Raw genomic sequence first — 14,830 nt, 5'->3', positions numbered from 1 at the left:
CGCCATACCTGAAGTTAGGCCATTTCGTACATGCCAAACTAGATTGTTGTGAGGTACTAGTATTCTTGAGGCTCGGTGTCAAGCCGGCTTGCACACTCGGCCTCCCCGACATGATGTGGATCCACCTCGAGCGCATCGCTACCTGCAACGGTACAGCGCGCGTTGGATGAGAGCTTGCGGTACTGTAGCAAACGCCAATGTCAAACCAAGAGACATGAATTCAAAGTCGTTGCGTATCAGAGATGCATGCACTGCGCTGTCTGCGTTCACTGTGTCTACGATGGACGTCGCATGTACTCTTCCAAGACGAGCGTTTGCATCGCGGTTAACGACGAACCGCACACGGCCTAGCAGCGCACGCGGCCTTGAAGTGGCCTGTGTATCGCCAAGGTTGCACGTCGGCGTCGACGATGGCAAAGGCTGGTGTCCCAGCCGTCAGCAGTGCCAAGTAGAGCACATGGCCTTTGCAGCATCGAGGACGCTCTTTGGACGAGGACGCATGCTCGACAGCTAGCGCAATGCATGCTGCGAGGCGCACGCTGCCCAGCGCGTCTCGCCGTGGCCACACGACCGCCGGAAGGCTACCGACGAGGCACTTGTCAACTCGGACAACGTCCAGAAGCGGAACGAGCGGTGGAGTAACGTACGTGGCCACCGTGCGCACAGCAGTGTCGGGGACGTGCCGACGCAAGTAGTTCATCGCAGTGACGTCGATCGAGTACTCGAGCATGTACGTCTCGACATCGAGCATCTTGCCCAGTTTTTCCTTCTTCGTGAAGCAGCTGTCCCTGGTGAGATGGCGCAGCAAGCGAGGCCACCACAGCGGAATGCAGTCGCATGCGATCGTTTGCGCGAGTCTGTCGCCGGCCGTCGCGAGATGCACGACATGAGCCGCAAAAGCACTTGAATCTTTGACCGTTTGGAGTTGGCGCTGGAACCGGGCCGGGCCAAAGCGTCGGAGCACCGCGAGGAGCCAATCCGCCATGTTTTCGTCGTCGGCCCAATGATCGTGAACGTCCAGGAACGCCTCAATGAGCCCCACGTCGCCCTGGTCGTAGAGCACCGACGCCATCGCGTGCGTGGCTTGAGGTGGCTTGGAGGCATTGTAGTAGCTCTGACGCTGCGGGTAGAAGGCACGGTAGGCCGCTTTGAAGATGCTTTGGAGCGACCCGTAGCCGAGGTGCTCGGTCACGTCACCGTCCACATTGGCGCGCAAGAGCCCAATCGTGCGGTCGTAACCTAAAATGCGCATGATGATGATGCGCCTTGGGCCACACGAGCAGAAAGCAGCCGGGCGACTTGATCTCGTCCGCGTCTGCCAGCTCGTTGATTGGCGTCTGGTGGTAAGCGTCTTGGACGAGTGCCGGGGTCGTGCATAGCGGATGAAACGTCTCGGAAGGTGTTGGGGCGCATTCGTCGGGTCTCTCACTCTCAACCTCGCTCTCAACCTCGCTCTCAACCTCGCTCTCAACCTCGCTCTCAATCTCGCTCTCAATCTCGCTCTCGTCGTCACTCTCGCTCTCGTCGCCTTCGCCCGCCCGCGCAATGGCAATGTCAAAGACGTCGGCTGCAAGTAGCAGATCGAGAATTGCCTTGTCGTGACCCATGAGCGAGCCAAAGATTGGCGTCGGGCTGCGCGTCGCGAGCCGGATCATGACACCATTGTCGCCATCGGGCTCAAAGCGGCGCGCGGCGAGTTGGAGTTCTTGGAGCGATGGCAGCGGCGGGGGTGCGTACCGCGGCTTCACGGCATAGTCAAAGTCGGCAAGGTCGTAGACGGCGTGATACACAGCAAACGACCGGTGTCCCGACGTAATTGGCGCGACCGTCACGTCGCACGTCTTGTAGAATGAGAGAAAGCGCCCGTCGAGCGCCTCGAACGTCGTTGTCCGGTGGCCGTGCGAGATCGTGACGGCGCCGCCGACGCAGGTAGACGGAAAAAAGTAGACGACCGTCGCAAAGGTGTAGCGTGGCGGTCGCTTCGTTGCCGGCTTGAACGTCGACGCGTCGCCGGTCAAGTCGATCGCGAAATGCGCCAGTGTCATACTGAACGTCATGCTGAACTCGTCTCCGTCGGGGTTGGGGTTGAAGTCGCTCAGAATGTCGGATTCGGAAAAGTACTCGTTTTCGGCAATGACGAGCCCACTAATGGTGACATCTTGCGCCGGTATGCGGCCAGAGTCTTGGTCGTGAGCGCCGCGACGGTCTCGGTCGAGAGAGGCCACGAGGCCACGGTGCTACCGCCAAGTTGCGCGGTGATGTTGCTCTCGGCGTCCGGCTTGCGCAGACAACAGTGTGGCAACGCGACGCCCCGCGCAATCGAGTACAGACTGTACTCGTGGCCGTCCTCACTCATGGGATGCAAGATGAGTTGTGATAGAGACGAGACCACACCTGTTGTTACTGCCGTTGCAGAGCCAGTGCGTGAGTGATGGTCTCATGGACTTTGTTGTCGAACTGATGGTCTCTTGCACGATGTCGCTCTTGCAATGTGGAGGGTGACGTCACCGACAACCTCGGCTTGGTCGTTTCAAGGCCTCTTTGATGTGGTCTTTCGTGCCCTCTACAACTATGGCGACGGAGAGCGTATCGAGGTCTTTATGGAAGTTCACTACATTCTTCCTATACGCGTAGGCACTCTTCCACGACAAGAGCTTCCATCGTGCTCAGTGTCGCCTTGTGGAGATCGTCGCGTGCTGTCTGGAACGCACCAAAGTCGCGGTTCCTCTTATTTGCTCTAAATTCTGCTTACGGCAAGCTTATGCAAGCTACGTTGGGGCCACAAAATAGGGACCGTCCCTATCGACCAGTCTCTCCATCCAATCCCAGGACAGCCAGAGCGTGGCCCAATCAGTGAGTGCCGCGAGGTCACACCACTCGCTGCTCGCAGACGATGACGACGTCTGTTGCAGTTGGGCGCTTTTCGGGATTGTTGTCCAAGCAAGAAGCGACGAGGTTGCGGTACTCGTCATCGCAGTCGTCGCGTGGCGAGCCTCCGACGACGGCCTTGGTTGCAGCGGCAGCCTCGTCGTCCAAACCGAGCTCAACATTGTCGAGCTCGGTCAAGAGCACGCCTAAGGCGTAGACGTCCGACGCACAGGACGGTGGCGAGTCGCCCGAAAGCACCTCGGGCGCTGTCGGCGCTCGCAGTGCATCCTCGGTTGCCGCCAGGCCAGGGGCGCTGATTTGAACGTAGTTGGCAGAACTCAGAACGACATTGTGGCTCGAGAGATGCCCGTGGACGAGACCATGCGCGTGAACGTCGACCATAGCATTCGCGACGATGGACGCAATCTTGAACTTGGATAAGACCGGAGGGAGCTTGTTGCCTTGTGGGTGCGCGTCTAAAAAGCACCGCAAGCTCTTGGCAGGTAGACACTCGACAAGAACATGGTGTGGCGCAGCTGTCGCCTCGATCGCGACAACAAACGGCGATGTGAAGCTGTCCATCTCCCGATTTAGAGACGGTGGTTGATCAATCAATGCATACCTCGCAAGAGCAGCCAAGTCCGTGTGAGCATGGATACGACGGTGCACGACAAGGCGACCGTCGCGCTCCGCTGGCACGTTGAGCTCTGGTAAATCCTGCTCCACGATCTACAACCATCGGAATATAGCCCATTTGTCGCACGGAAATTGCACACCGTGTCTGTTGCTGTGGTTTGCGCAGCGTGCAAAATGCGCGCCAGTGGCACTTGTCCTGCCAATGCCGCCATGGCCCACGGGGCAAGACCGTTCTAGACACAAGGCTCAGCATGGGGACGCGAGAAGCGAGATCTACCGTAGCGCTAGTTCCATCGCGCGCTACAGCATTTGCAAATTGCCGTTGCTGCTGCGTTACCGTCGAGCTCGCGTTCAGCGCTGCCTGGAGTCGCAGCTTGTTGCCCTAGCAAGTTGTTCGTTGACACTCCCGGTGTTTCAAATGTTGTGGATGGAAGTATTGTCATACGGGAAGCGTCCAATCGAGGAGAAAGCCGCGGCGTTGCAGCTGGCGCAACGCATCGACGTCATTTTTGCTACCGCCTTCAAATACGTCTCGGTCTAGGGCACAGAGAAATTCGTGGCCATGGGAGTGTACACACATCACATACCCAGTCCGCACCCCTAGTCGCCAGGCGGGGGTACAGGAGGCTGACCAGGTCGTCTGCCGTCAGGCGATCCTTGGGGTCGTCGCGAAGACACGCGTTCGTGAGCTCTCGGTACCACGGCTCACACGCGGTCGACAAACGTGGTCGAAGGGTGCCGTCAACGACGCCTTGCGTGAAATCCGGAGGGGTCAAAGCTGGTTGGTCGCCGTACGGCAGCTGGCTCGTGTCGAGCTCTGCGAGAAGGACGCCAAATGCGTACATGTCGGCGGCAAGACCATCGACGGGCCCGTCAGCGCGAAGGATTTCAGGCGCAAGCCACGGCATCGTATCAATCATCTGCGTCTCGGCCGCCGTGCGCTCGGAGGCCAAGGTCACGTCGAGCTTGATGTAACGGGTTGAGCTCAAGAGTACGTTGGCACTCTTGACACCGCCGTGCGCAATACCTTGTTTGTGGAGGACCTTGAGCGCGTTGGCCACGACGTATGCAACCTCGACCGCGGTCACGTGCACCGCCGTGCGCTCAAGAAGGCGCTTCCGGTCGAGGTAGCTGCGCAAGTTGCCGCCATCCATGTACTCGAGTACGAGCTGCGGTGTTGCCATGTCCCGACCGGCAACTGCCACGATTTGCACCAGGTACGGCGACGGGTTTCTACCAAAGCCAGAGTTTTGTGGACCTTGCAACAACTACCCAAAATGCTTACGACAAAAGTGCAGTGATCGGGCAGGTGCGAGGCCAAGATTCGTGGCATGTCTTGATCGCGACGTCGACACCGCTGATTTGGGCCTTGTACACGCTGCTTCGAAGCCCTCGGCCCAGCTCTTGCAGCGATGCAACGTCACGGGGTGCTGTCACCTGTTTTTCGCACCAACCATTGCAACAGGTCTTCTACGAGGATGGCACATACCTCGATGGCGGAGACAACGGTATGCTGATGTAGAGCATCCACGACACGCGTCGAACCGAGCTTGATGGCCATTATCAAGGGCGACACACAGTGCTATTGCATGCGTCATGCGTCATGCAGCGGACTTGTTCTTTACGACGAGTGTACCTCCGTTTGAATTTGTAGGTGTCGACCAGCGTCCGTTCTCGGCGCGTCCGAGGCGTCGTCCCAGTTGGCAGCCATTTTATCGTTCTACATTCCACTGTGAAGTTGAACAGCATCCATGGAAGCCTAGACAACACACCAGCGTAGCCACGATGGTGGCTGCGGTTGGCCGCTTCGTTGGGTCTGGGTGCAGACACTCGTTGACCAACGCGGCGTACCATGGTGCGCAGTCGCCAGTGAGCCGAGGACGGCAATGGTGAAGGCCCACCGCCGTCATGAGCTGTGCGTCGTTCCATCTCTCTTCCGCGAACGGTGCACGTAGCGTGTCGAGCTCGGTCAAAATGACGCCGAGCGCATAAATGTCAGCCTCCGGCGTGCACGGCGCAAACATGCCAAGTCGTTCGGGGGCGGTCCATGGCAGCGTCGACAGATTGGGGTCGGACGTTCCCGGCACACCGACCTTGACGACGCGCTCCGTACTGCGAAAGACGCCGTGGCTTGAAAGCGACCCGTGGAAGAGGCCAGCGGCATGCAGATCGGCAAGGGCCCGAGCCATCGCGATGGCAACGTGCAACTTGGGCAATTGCTGCTCAGCTGGAGCGACCTTCGACATTGACTTTAGGATCCGCCACAAGCTCCCGAGCTTCATGGGCTCCAAAGCGACAACATCGGGAGCATGGCTCGTGACGACACGGACGACGTAGGGTGACGAGAAGCTAGGGATCAGAGATAGATGAGAGTTTGCAACCATCCATCGGCCAATAAAACGAACGTCGAGGCATCTTCCATGCGATGCTGGGGTCGGACATGACGTACTTCGTCCTTGGTCTCCTGGACACACGATCAAGCATCTGCTCTTCGTAGTGAGAGTACCATGTCAGGCGCCGGAAGAGGTTGAAGCCAACCGCACAGTGTGTCGTCTTGTCGCATCGCCTACCAAAACCATGCGTTCATTTCGCTCTCGAGTTTGAACGCGCGACCTTCTGTATACGCTGCGCCTGGATCGTTGATGGCAACAAGAGAGCATCGCGGCCTCGCGTCAGAGACAAATGCACCTGCGTGCTGCGTCGCTGTTCCAGTTGTGAGGATAACTGCGGGGACATCATGAGTTGTACCTCGACCAGCACATTGGCAGCGTGGTGGTCTCTCCTCAGCAATTGTTTGACGAGGTTGACGTCACCGGGTTGCGTCGCATGTGGATGCGTGGGTTTCTGACTCAATATCAACGGTCTTGAATCCACTTAGGTAAGCATACCTTTCCCGGTAGGTCTTGGGGGAGACCGAGTACATCTCCATCGTCCTTGCCGCGAGCTGCCGTCCCCGGCGGGATCCACTCCTACAGAGACAATCGATACCGACATTGGGATACTAGCGGCAAACGAGCTTTGGATCGCGGCTCATGACGTTGCTTGCGGGTACACGCGCCTACATGGACGCGCGTGCGTTGGATTAACTAGGTCGATGGGAGACTCACCTGCACATCACGGAGAGCAAGTGCTGCCAAATACGCGCTTGGTGACGCCGGCGGCTCATTGTTCTGCGCCAGCCATCGAGGAATGCTGCGTGGAATCAGCGGTATGTCCTTGCCCGCCTGTCCGCCCATGAACTTCGAGTCAGTGTTCAGTATAGACGTCAAAGGACGTACGCGGCGAGGTGCGATCGACTTGAGAGCCTTCTTGAGTAGCTCTTGCAGCTTCTTGAGCTCGTTGGCATCTTGCTGCTGGTGCAAGCATTTCGGGCAGAGCGAGTCCACGATCGTCATTGTTGTCTCGTGGCAGGCGGCGCACGTCTTATCCCAGTCGACGACGCACCCGCGGTGGTGCAGTCGCATTAAGCGCCGAAGAATCGCCACCACGCGCTCGTGTGTCGATGCCTCATGGCCGCACGTGGTGCATGCGGCCTCGATCGGGTGCCAGTTGCCACAGTTGACGCAAAAGATTTCGGGCGCCACAGCATTCTCTTGCTAAAATACATAGCTCTGACTATTACCATCGAAAAGACTGCAAACATGTACCCGAGATGCAGCATGCTTGAGCATCGGTACGACGTCCGCCAGGTTTGCTTGTGCCATTTGGAGAGGCGTGGTTCCGTTCTAATGGTGTCATGATGCGTCGAGAAACACACACAAAGAGACATACCGTAGCCGCCAGGTTGACGTCAGCTCCCGTTGCTACGAGCTCCTTGATGCACAACTCACTTCCCGTGCGGAATGCACACAGCAGCGGTGTCTTGCCCTCCTATGACGACATGTCAGTCAGTACATCCATGGGTGGGAAAACCCTCGACGTACGTGATCGCGGCAGTCAACATCGGCGCCCGCGTTGATGAGTGTGACCAGTAGGTTCGCGTTGCCTCGAGTTGCAGCTTCATGCAGTGGCGATTGCCCGCCCTAAGTCACGTCGTGATCCCCGCACGCACGACATACCAGTAGCATATGACGTACGCTCAAGTTGTTGACGTCGGCGCCGCCATCGAGGAGGAGCTGCACTGTCGTGGCGGCGCGAGCTGTCGTGGCCGCTAGAAGCAGTGACGCGCCGCCCTACATGTCACATTTTAGACTGGGTCGCAATTACCTCGTGGAATACCGGAAGTGTTTCGTCCAGCGATGTGCCGTTTTCGAGCAGCTGTATGACCGCGTTGACATCGTCCCTCGCCACTGCGCGCAAGTACGTCTCAGCCACCTAGACACAAGACGGTATGAGGCCCCTTATGACATAAGAGAAAGCGCGTACGCTCATGCCTGGCACTGCAGCCATCTCAGCGCTCAGCATCTCGACAATGGTTGCCGCTGTCGGGCGCGCTGCTGGGTCTCCGAGCAGACACATCTCCACCAGCCGTCGCAGCCACGGTTCGCTCGCGGCCGTCAGCGTCGGGCGCAGAGTGCCATTGACCACACCTCGCACAAACGCAGCAGCATCGTGGACGTCCTGGTCAAAGTACGGCAGCTGGCACGTGTCGAGCTCCGTGAGAAGCACACCGAAGGCGTAAATGTCGGCGGGGAAGCCATCGACAGCACCTTCCGCTTCAAAGATCTCGGGTGCTGTCCAAAACGGTGTGCCGGGCGTCTCGGTTGTCTCAAGATTCGCGAGTCCCATGTTCCCGAGCTTGACCTCACCGCTCATACCGGATTGGTGGCAAGTGTCTAGATACGTCGTTGCACGTGTTGAGAACGACACGAGGTTGCGCGAGGAGCAGGTCGAGCAACACGTCATTATTTGCAAGGACTGCCAAGTGCACCAGCGAGCACCCCGCTACGACTTAACTTGAGTTACAAGTCCTGAGATTGTGTTGGACATTTACCTCATCGTTGACGTTGCAGCTGTACGGCTGCTCGAGGAGAGCTGCAAATCGGGTCACGTCTTGGTGGTGCATCGCTAGCAGCAACGCTTCTCTCTAATGACGTTATCCATCACAAAAGCGTCGTCTTGAATGGCGACGTACATGCTCGTGCGCCGGCCGAAGCAGCTCGATCATGGCATCGTCTTCATTTGCCTCGGCCAAATCGATGGCCCGCACTCCCCACTACCCACAACATATATCAACCAGGAGAAATGAGACGGGCACGCCGAACCACCCAATCACGATGGTCGACATCAACGCCGGCTTGGAGCAGGGTTCGAACGATGTCGTAGCAGCTCTTGGACGCCGCAACGTGCAAGGCGGTGAAGCCTTGCTATCCACAAATCACCTTTCAGACGATAGGCGGTCGCAGAAGACGACGCATGTCGGTGGGCGCGTCGAGATCGATGTCGGACACCTGTACTAGCTCCTTGACGTTCTTCACCTGGTGCCCCGCCAGCTCGTCATCAAGCCGTTCTTGCAGCAGCTCGACGAGGTCCTTTGCTGTTGGGCGATTGCTCGGATCCGCGTCCAGGCAACGACCGACGAGGTCCCGGTACCAAAATTCACACTCGTCGCGCAGATTTGGCCGCAAGCCGCCGTCGACAACCGCCATCGTGAGCGCGACTTCATCTTCGAACGCTTCGTCTTCATACGGCTGCTGGAACGTGTTGAGCTCCGTCATGAGAATACCAAACGCGTAAATGTCAGAGGCCGACGAGGGCGGCGCGTCGCCGGTGAGCACCTCGGGGGCCGTCCATGCCAGCAGCGCTTCGTCGGTCGCCGACATCCCGGGCACGCCGACTTGGATACCGCCGATGCGGCTCATAAACACGTTGTGGCTCGAGAGATATCCGTGGACGAGACTGCGCTCGTGAACGTCGAGAAGCGCGTTGGCGATTACGTAGAGGATCTGCAGAAGCGTTGGAGCCGCTGCCAGCATGCGCGATCGAGCACCCGGGGCCAGCAGCGTGTTCTGGAGAGTCAGGACGCGAGAGACGTTGAGAAGAACGCTCTGGGGCGACGCGGTGGCCACGATGGACACGAGAAAGGGCGACGAGCACCTACGCATCGTCGTCAATCGCCTTGCCGATGCGATTCAAGGTACATGGCAATGGCTTCGAGATCGTCGTCGTCGCCGATGTGGTAATGCACGACCAGTTGGTCATGCAACATCATGGGTACACCCGCCTTTGGTAAGGTCTCGGCCGCAATCTACAGACCAGTTGCTCATGGGTGGTTCAGTACCACCGTCGCTACCTTCCGTACAGGCTCGACATGCTCGCGTACAAGTCGCGAGCCAAGGCGGCCGACCAAACATACCCGCGGTTGCCCACGGCATCGGATCGTTCTACAGGAAAGAGTCAGCGTGCTCAGGGATAGGGATGAGCCATGACTTGTTGCATCGGGCGGGAAGCGAGCATTGCCAGAAACGCCATATCGCGTGCTCGGTCTTCTGCCGAGTGGCCCCGCATGCGTCGCTCGGAGCGACGTTGCATCATGTTGGTCGACGAGGGTGCAGCTGGCGGCAGCGGGTCACGGTGGCTTGCCAACCAGCGCAGGACGCGACGCGGAATGCATGGCACTTCTTGCGCGCTCTACAAGTTGACGGCTCAGCATTCTGCTGCAGCTTGAAGGACATGTACCGTCGGTTGTTGGAGAGCACGCTTGAGGCGCACGCTCAGAATCTTGAGCTCGTTTCCATCCATCGGCGACTCGGTGCCGCACTCGGTGCCGCACTCGGGGCAGATCGCGTCCACGATAGTCATTGTCGACTGGTGGCAAGTGGTGGAAGCGCAGGTTCGCGCCCAGTTGACGGCGTAGCCGCGATGGTGCAGCCGCATCAAGCGCCGAACCACCGCGACCATGCGGTCCGTCGGCGAAGCGTTGTGGCCACACGAACAAACCGCGTGAACGGCGTGCCAGTTGCCACAGTTGACGCAAAAGATCTCGGGATTTGCAACGTTTTCTTTCTACAATTCGAGTATCAGTTCTGATACTTCTCGAGATCGAATGGGTGTACCCGTGACGCAGCGATGTGGAGCATCCGCACAAGGTCGGCGAGGGTTTGGTCCCGTTTGGCCATGTCAAGTAGCTCCCATCCGTCCTACGCACGGCCTTGAAAAAAAATTGGGAGCGTGAACTACCTCGTCAAGACGCTCGACACTGGCCCCCGTGGCGAGAAGCGCCGTCACGCATTGCAAAAGCTGTTTCTTCAGGGCGAACGCCAGAGGCGTTCTTCCATCCTATGCAAATAATAAGCATTTCCCTCTTTACTCCCAGATGTTTACTTGATCGCGTGCTTCGACGTCCGCCCCCGCGTCGATCAAAATGAGGAGAAATTCCTCAAAAGACTTGGTCACAGCGGCGTGCAGTGGCGTTTGGCCTCCCTACGGTGGGTTAGTTGGTAGTACATACGATTAGGGGTACTCGTACGCTCGGGTCATTGACATTGGCGCCGCGATCAAGGAGAAACGTCACCGTCTTGGTGGCACGCGCCGCCGTTGCTGCCAAAAGCAGTGACGCACCGCCCTAGGAAGCTTTCAGACGGTGGTGATGAGGGTGGCGACTACCGGTAGCTTCCAGTCCAGGGGTACACCGTGGGTCAGCAGCTGCGCGACCGTGTCGACGTCGTCCGTTGCCACTGCGTGCAGGTATGTCTTCGCCACCTACATCGTACAACCATGAGCAGCCGAGACCATCAAGAGCAGACAGCTTACGCTCATGCCTGGTGGCGGGGCAGCCGCCATCTCAACGCTGAGCATCTCGACAATGGACGCCGCTGTCGGGCGCTCCTTCGGATCGGCACGCAGGCAGCGTTCGGCCAGCGTGCGCAGCCATGGCTCGCACTCGGTCGTCAGCGTCGGACGAAGCGTGCCATTGATGACACCGCGGTTGAACGCAATCGGGTCTTGGAAGTCCTGGTCAAAGTACGGCAGTTCGCACGTGTCGAGCTCGGTAAGGAGAACGCCGAACGCGTAAATGTCGGCGGGGCAGCCGTAGACGGCACCTTGCGCTTGGAGGACCTCGGGCGCCATCCAGTACCGGGTACCAGGTGCTTCGGTCATGCTCGTTGCCTCGGGTCGTGCCAAGCCGAGGTCGGCGAGCTTGATCTCGTCGCTCGAGCTCAAGAGGACGTTGTCGCTCTTAACATCGCGGTGGATCAAATTCTTGGCATGGAGATGGAGCAAGGCGTTGGCGACGACCCAGGCCACGTGGAGGTTGGTCACGTGTGCTGCCGTGTGCATGTTGATGCGCTTCTGGTCGAGGTGCGTCCGAAGGCTGCCACCGTCCATGTACTCGAAGAGCAGCGTTGGCGTCTTGGAGTTGCGGTCTGCGATAGCCACCAGGCGCACAAGGTACGGCGACGGGCACCTACGCCCATGGTTGCACGTGCACGATATCGCATCGGGTATTACGCAAGGAGGGTGCCGACTTCGGCCTCGAACGACTTGAGACAATCGGCGTGTCTGAACTTCTTGATTGCAACGTTTTGACCCGCGTACGAGCCAAGGACAACGACGCCAAAGGCACCAAAGCCAAGCTCCGTCTGGGTCTCGACATACTCGGTGGTCGAAATCTACCACATTCGTTGTCCGCATGTGGAGGTAGTCGCAGAGCAGACCTCGACCACCGGCTGGAGCGTCCGATCAAAGAGTTTTTTGGCCATCGAGCCATAGCAGCGCTCGATGGCAATGGCTAGCGGTGTCTTCTTTTCCTACGGCAGACAATTCGTTGCATACTGATGTGGTTTTAATCGCAGCCGTACGTTGTTGAGAGTCGCCAAATTGACGCGGGACTCGGCGAGGAGCAGGTCGAGCATCGCTTCGTTATCGGCAAGCACCGCCAAATGCACCAGCGAGCACCCAAGCTAGAGTTGCATTGGTGTTGTTGACGTAAGAATGCGTGTGTACCTCGTCCTTGATATTGCAGCTGTAGGGCTGCTCCAGAAGATACGCCAGTCGCCCGACGTCGGCCAAGCGCATCGCTTCCAGCAACCGCTCTCGCTACGACGTGTTGCGGTCACTTCTATGGGATACCAGCTCCTACGTACGTGCTCGTACGCAGGCCGAAGCAGGTCGAGCATGGCGCGGTCTTTATCTGGCTTGACCAAATCAATGGCCCGCACCCCCATCTAGAGAGCCTCTCAAACACCAAGTGTTGCATCAGTGAGCCGAACCACCAAATCACGACGGTCGACATCAACGCCCGCTTGAAGCAGCATCCGAACGATGTCGTAGCACTTCGTGGACGCCGCAACGTGCAAGGCGGTGAAACCATGCTACCCCACCCGTGAAGCACTTTAAAGGAATGGGCCAGCGCAAGGCAACTTACGGCGTTGGGCTGGTTGATATCAATGTGGGGTGACTGTAGAAGCGCCCGAACCACGTCTGCGCGATTGTGATGAGTTGCCATCATCAGCGGCGACGTCAAGTTCTACACGAGTGGCATGCAACACGCCCTTGAGATAACGGCGAAATGACGTACGAACTGGGAGTTGACGTCGGCGCCGCGGGCGATCAAGGCCGAGATGACGTCGACGACATCATTTTGGCAGGCGCAGTGCATCGGACTCTGCCCTTTCTACTCGACAATCACAGTGATGGGTGCGATATAAACCATGCGAGGTTACCGAGAGGACGCTGATATCGGCTCCCGCCTTGACGAGAAGCGTGGCCACGTCACCGTGCTTGTGCCGAATCGCAAGATGCAGCGCAGTGTCGCCATTCTACAGTCCACAACACTAACGCCTTGCATGTTCAACCAGTCGAATTGTAACCATTTCGCACTCCGAGGTACGGTCGCCGCGCGCGAGGAGGACGTCTGCAATGTCCTTGCGACCGTATATCGCTGCAAAATGCAACGGTCGTTGCATCGCCTAGTCCATGCATTGAGCGGAGCATTCAAATTTGGTAGTGAGTACCTCATCGGCCGCTTCGAGGTCGGCCCCAGCGTCCAAGAGAGCGATCGCATTGGCCAAATGCCCGGCCGCAATCGCAGCATGCAATGGCGTTTGTTGCCTCTACACAGATACATTCAAATGAGATCTTCGTGCCCCAGCCGACGCCGACCTACGTTGGTCTTTGCATTAACGTGGATGGATTCAATGCGGAGCAGTTTGTTGATGCTGTCACTGGCGCTACTTGCCGCGTGATGCAACGCTGTCATGCCCAGCTATTCCTCCGATGAGCACTTTTCTCGGTTCGGAAATACGTACATTGGTAGCGAGGTTGACGTTAGCACGGTATTCGAGCAGCAAGTCCACAATGGCACTGTGGACAAAATGTACCGCTTTCATCAGCGGTGTTTCCCCTCCCTACAACACATGAATAGCCCCAAAAACGAGACGGTCGGTCTGTACATTGCTTGCGCTGTCGGGGTGCGCACCACTCGCCAGCAAGGAACGGACGTCATCCAGCATACCGCCTTCCACGGCCACGTGCAACGCCTCCTCGGGCTACATTGGCAGCACAGGCTGTGAGAATATATCTTGTATGGATTGGGGATGGTGGTGTACGGTGTGAGATCTCTGGGACCGACCGGCTCTCTACAAGAATAATAAATATCGACGACTCAACCGAGACCCAAGTGGTGCGTACAAAAGGGATAATAGGCGCCGAGGGTATCGTGGCGGCTTCGGCGCGACCAGGTACTGAAATGGCCTCGAGGACTTGACGACCCGCCTGAGTAAAACGATCAATTCGTGTTGACGCAACCCAAGCCTCCGTACCGCTCGGTCTTGCTCGAAGGCGTGCATTGAGAGCACGAGGTGGGCTTGCCTACAGTTAGCTCTGTGATTCTTTTCACAAAAACGGAGAAGGCGTACGACTGCAACTTGGGCAGCAAAATACGGATGAGCGTGGCCGCTGTCGGACGGCGCGTTGGATCCACCGCCGTACAGTCCGCTGCGAGAGCTTGGGCCCACTCGGCGCTTGCATCGGTAGGGTTAGGGTACAGCGTCTGGAGGAGGATCCCAAACGAGTAAATGTCGGCCGCCTTCCCGTAGCCGCTTCCGGACGTGAGGACTTCGGGTGCTCGCCACTTGCTCGTGCCAGCACCCGTCGTCATGTTCGTTGACTCTTCCTTGGCGATGCCCACGTCACCCACCTTGATGTAGTGCTTGGACGAGAGGAGGATGTTGTCGGTCTTGATATCCCGATGGACGACGTTCTTCTTGTGGAGGTCGTGAAGAGCGTTGGCGACGACCCAGAGAATCTCAATAGGCGTGTACGCCAGAGGTACAGACTCGTCGTTGGCCAGCTTCTCGAGGTACGAGGTAAGGTTGCCGCCGTCCATGTACTCGAAGAAGAGCTGCGGCGCGTCCGATTCCGCGTCTGCTGTGGCGAGCAGCCG

At 58.1% G+C, this 14,830-nt stretch overlaps 4 protein-coding genes across 4 annotated transcripts; all 4 read right to left on the bottom strand.

Annotated features, from left to right (window-relative positions):
* Positions 1-275: 275 nt before the first annotated feature.
* Positions 276-2,356, bottom strand: SPRG_14510 (hypothetical protein; the record flags this gene model as incomplete). The annotated part of the gene is made up of 4 exons (XM_012353721.1): positions 276-347; positions 398-1,265; positions 1,300-2,094; positions 2,157-2,356. The coding sequence occupies 4 exons, from the start codon at positions 2,354-2,356 to the stop codon at positions 276-278; spliced, it is 1,935 nt and encodes a 644-aa protein (XP_012209111.1).
* Positions 2,357-2,804: 448 nt separating this feature from the next.
* On the bottom strand, positions 2,805-5,754 carry SPRG_14509 (TKL protein kinase). The gene is made up of 10 exons (XM_012353720.1): positions 5,277-5,754; positions 5,141-5,224; positions 4,994-5,086; positions 4,790-4,941; positions 4,092-4,737; positions 4,021-4,041; positions 3,842-3,886; positions 3,645-3,737; positions 3,491-3,597; positions 2,805-3,442 (listed from the first exon to the last, which is right to left on the bottom strand). Exons 1-10 carry the CDS (start codon positions 5,748-5,750, stop codon positions 2,869-2,871), a joined length of 2,289 nt encoding a protein of 762 aa, XP_012209110.1. The 5' UTR covers positions 5,751-5,754; the 3' UTR covers positions 2,805-2,868.
* An 836-nt stretch (positions 5,755-6,590) lies between these two features.
* On the bottom strand, positions 6,591-8,259 carry SPRG_14508 (hypothetical protein; the record flags this gene model as incomplete). Its single annotated transcript, XM_012353719.1, has 7 exons — positions 6,591-7,100; positions 7,152-7,229; positions 7,276-7,374; positions 7,428-7,526; positions 7,581-7,676; positions 7,723-7,818; positions 7,870-8,259. The coding sequence occupies 7 exons, from the start codon at positions 8,257-8,259 to the stop codon at positions 6,591-6,593; spliced, it is 1,368 nt and encodes a 455-aa protein (XP_012209109.1).
* A 569-nt stretch (positions 8,260-8,828) lies between these two features.
* On the bottom strand, positions 8,829-12,056 carry SPRG_14507 (TKL protein kinase; the record flags this gene model as incomplete). The annotated part of the gene is made up of 10 exons (XM_012353718.1): positions 11,896-12,056; positions 11,197-11,851; positions 11,050-11,145; positions 10,913-11,008; positions 10,768-10,866; positions 10,624-10,722; positions 10,500-10,583; positions 10,123-10,449; positions 9,585-9,691; positions 8,829-9,540 (listed from the first exon to the last, which is right to left on the bottom strand). The coding sequence occupies exons 2-10, from the start codon at positions 11,770-11,772 to the stop codon at positions 8,829-8,831; spliced, it is 2,196 nt and encodes a 731-aa protein (XP_012209108.1). The 5' UTR covers positions 11,773-11,851; positions 11,896-12,056.
* Positions 12,057-14,830: the final 2,774 nt, after the last annotated feature.

This window comes from Saprolegnia parasitica (genome assembly GCF_000151545.1).
Source record: "Saprolegnia parasitica CBS 223.65 unplaced genomic scaffold supercont2.133, whole genome shotgun sequence".
Classification (NCBI taxonomy): domain Eukaryota; phylum Oomycota; class Saprolegniomycetes; order Saprolegniales; family Saprolegniaceae; genus Saprolegnia; species Saprolegnia parasitica.
Note: the sequence above shows the minus strand (reverse complement) of the source record. Positions and strands in the feature narration are given on the sequence as shown.

Coding starts and splice junctions, on each gene's coding strand:
- SPRG_14509 (XM_012353720.1), bottom strand. CDS start 5,750: ATGTCGAAGGTCGCTCCAGCTGAGCAGCAATTGCCCAAGTTGCACGTT. Junction 5,087..5,140: donor ACCTACAAATTCAAACGGAG/GTACACTCGTCG, acceptor CGCATGCAATAG/CACTGTGTGTCGCCCTTGAT. Junction 4,042..4,091: donor CGACTAGGGGTGCGGACTGG/GTATGTGATGTG, acceptor TCTGTGCCCTAG/ACCGAGACGTATTTGAAGGC.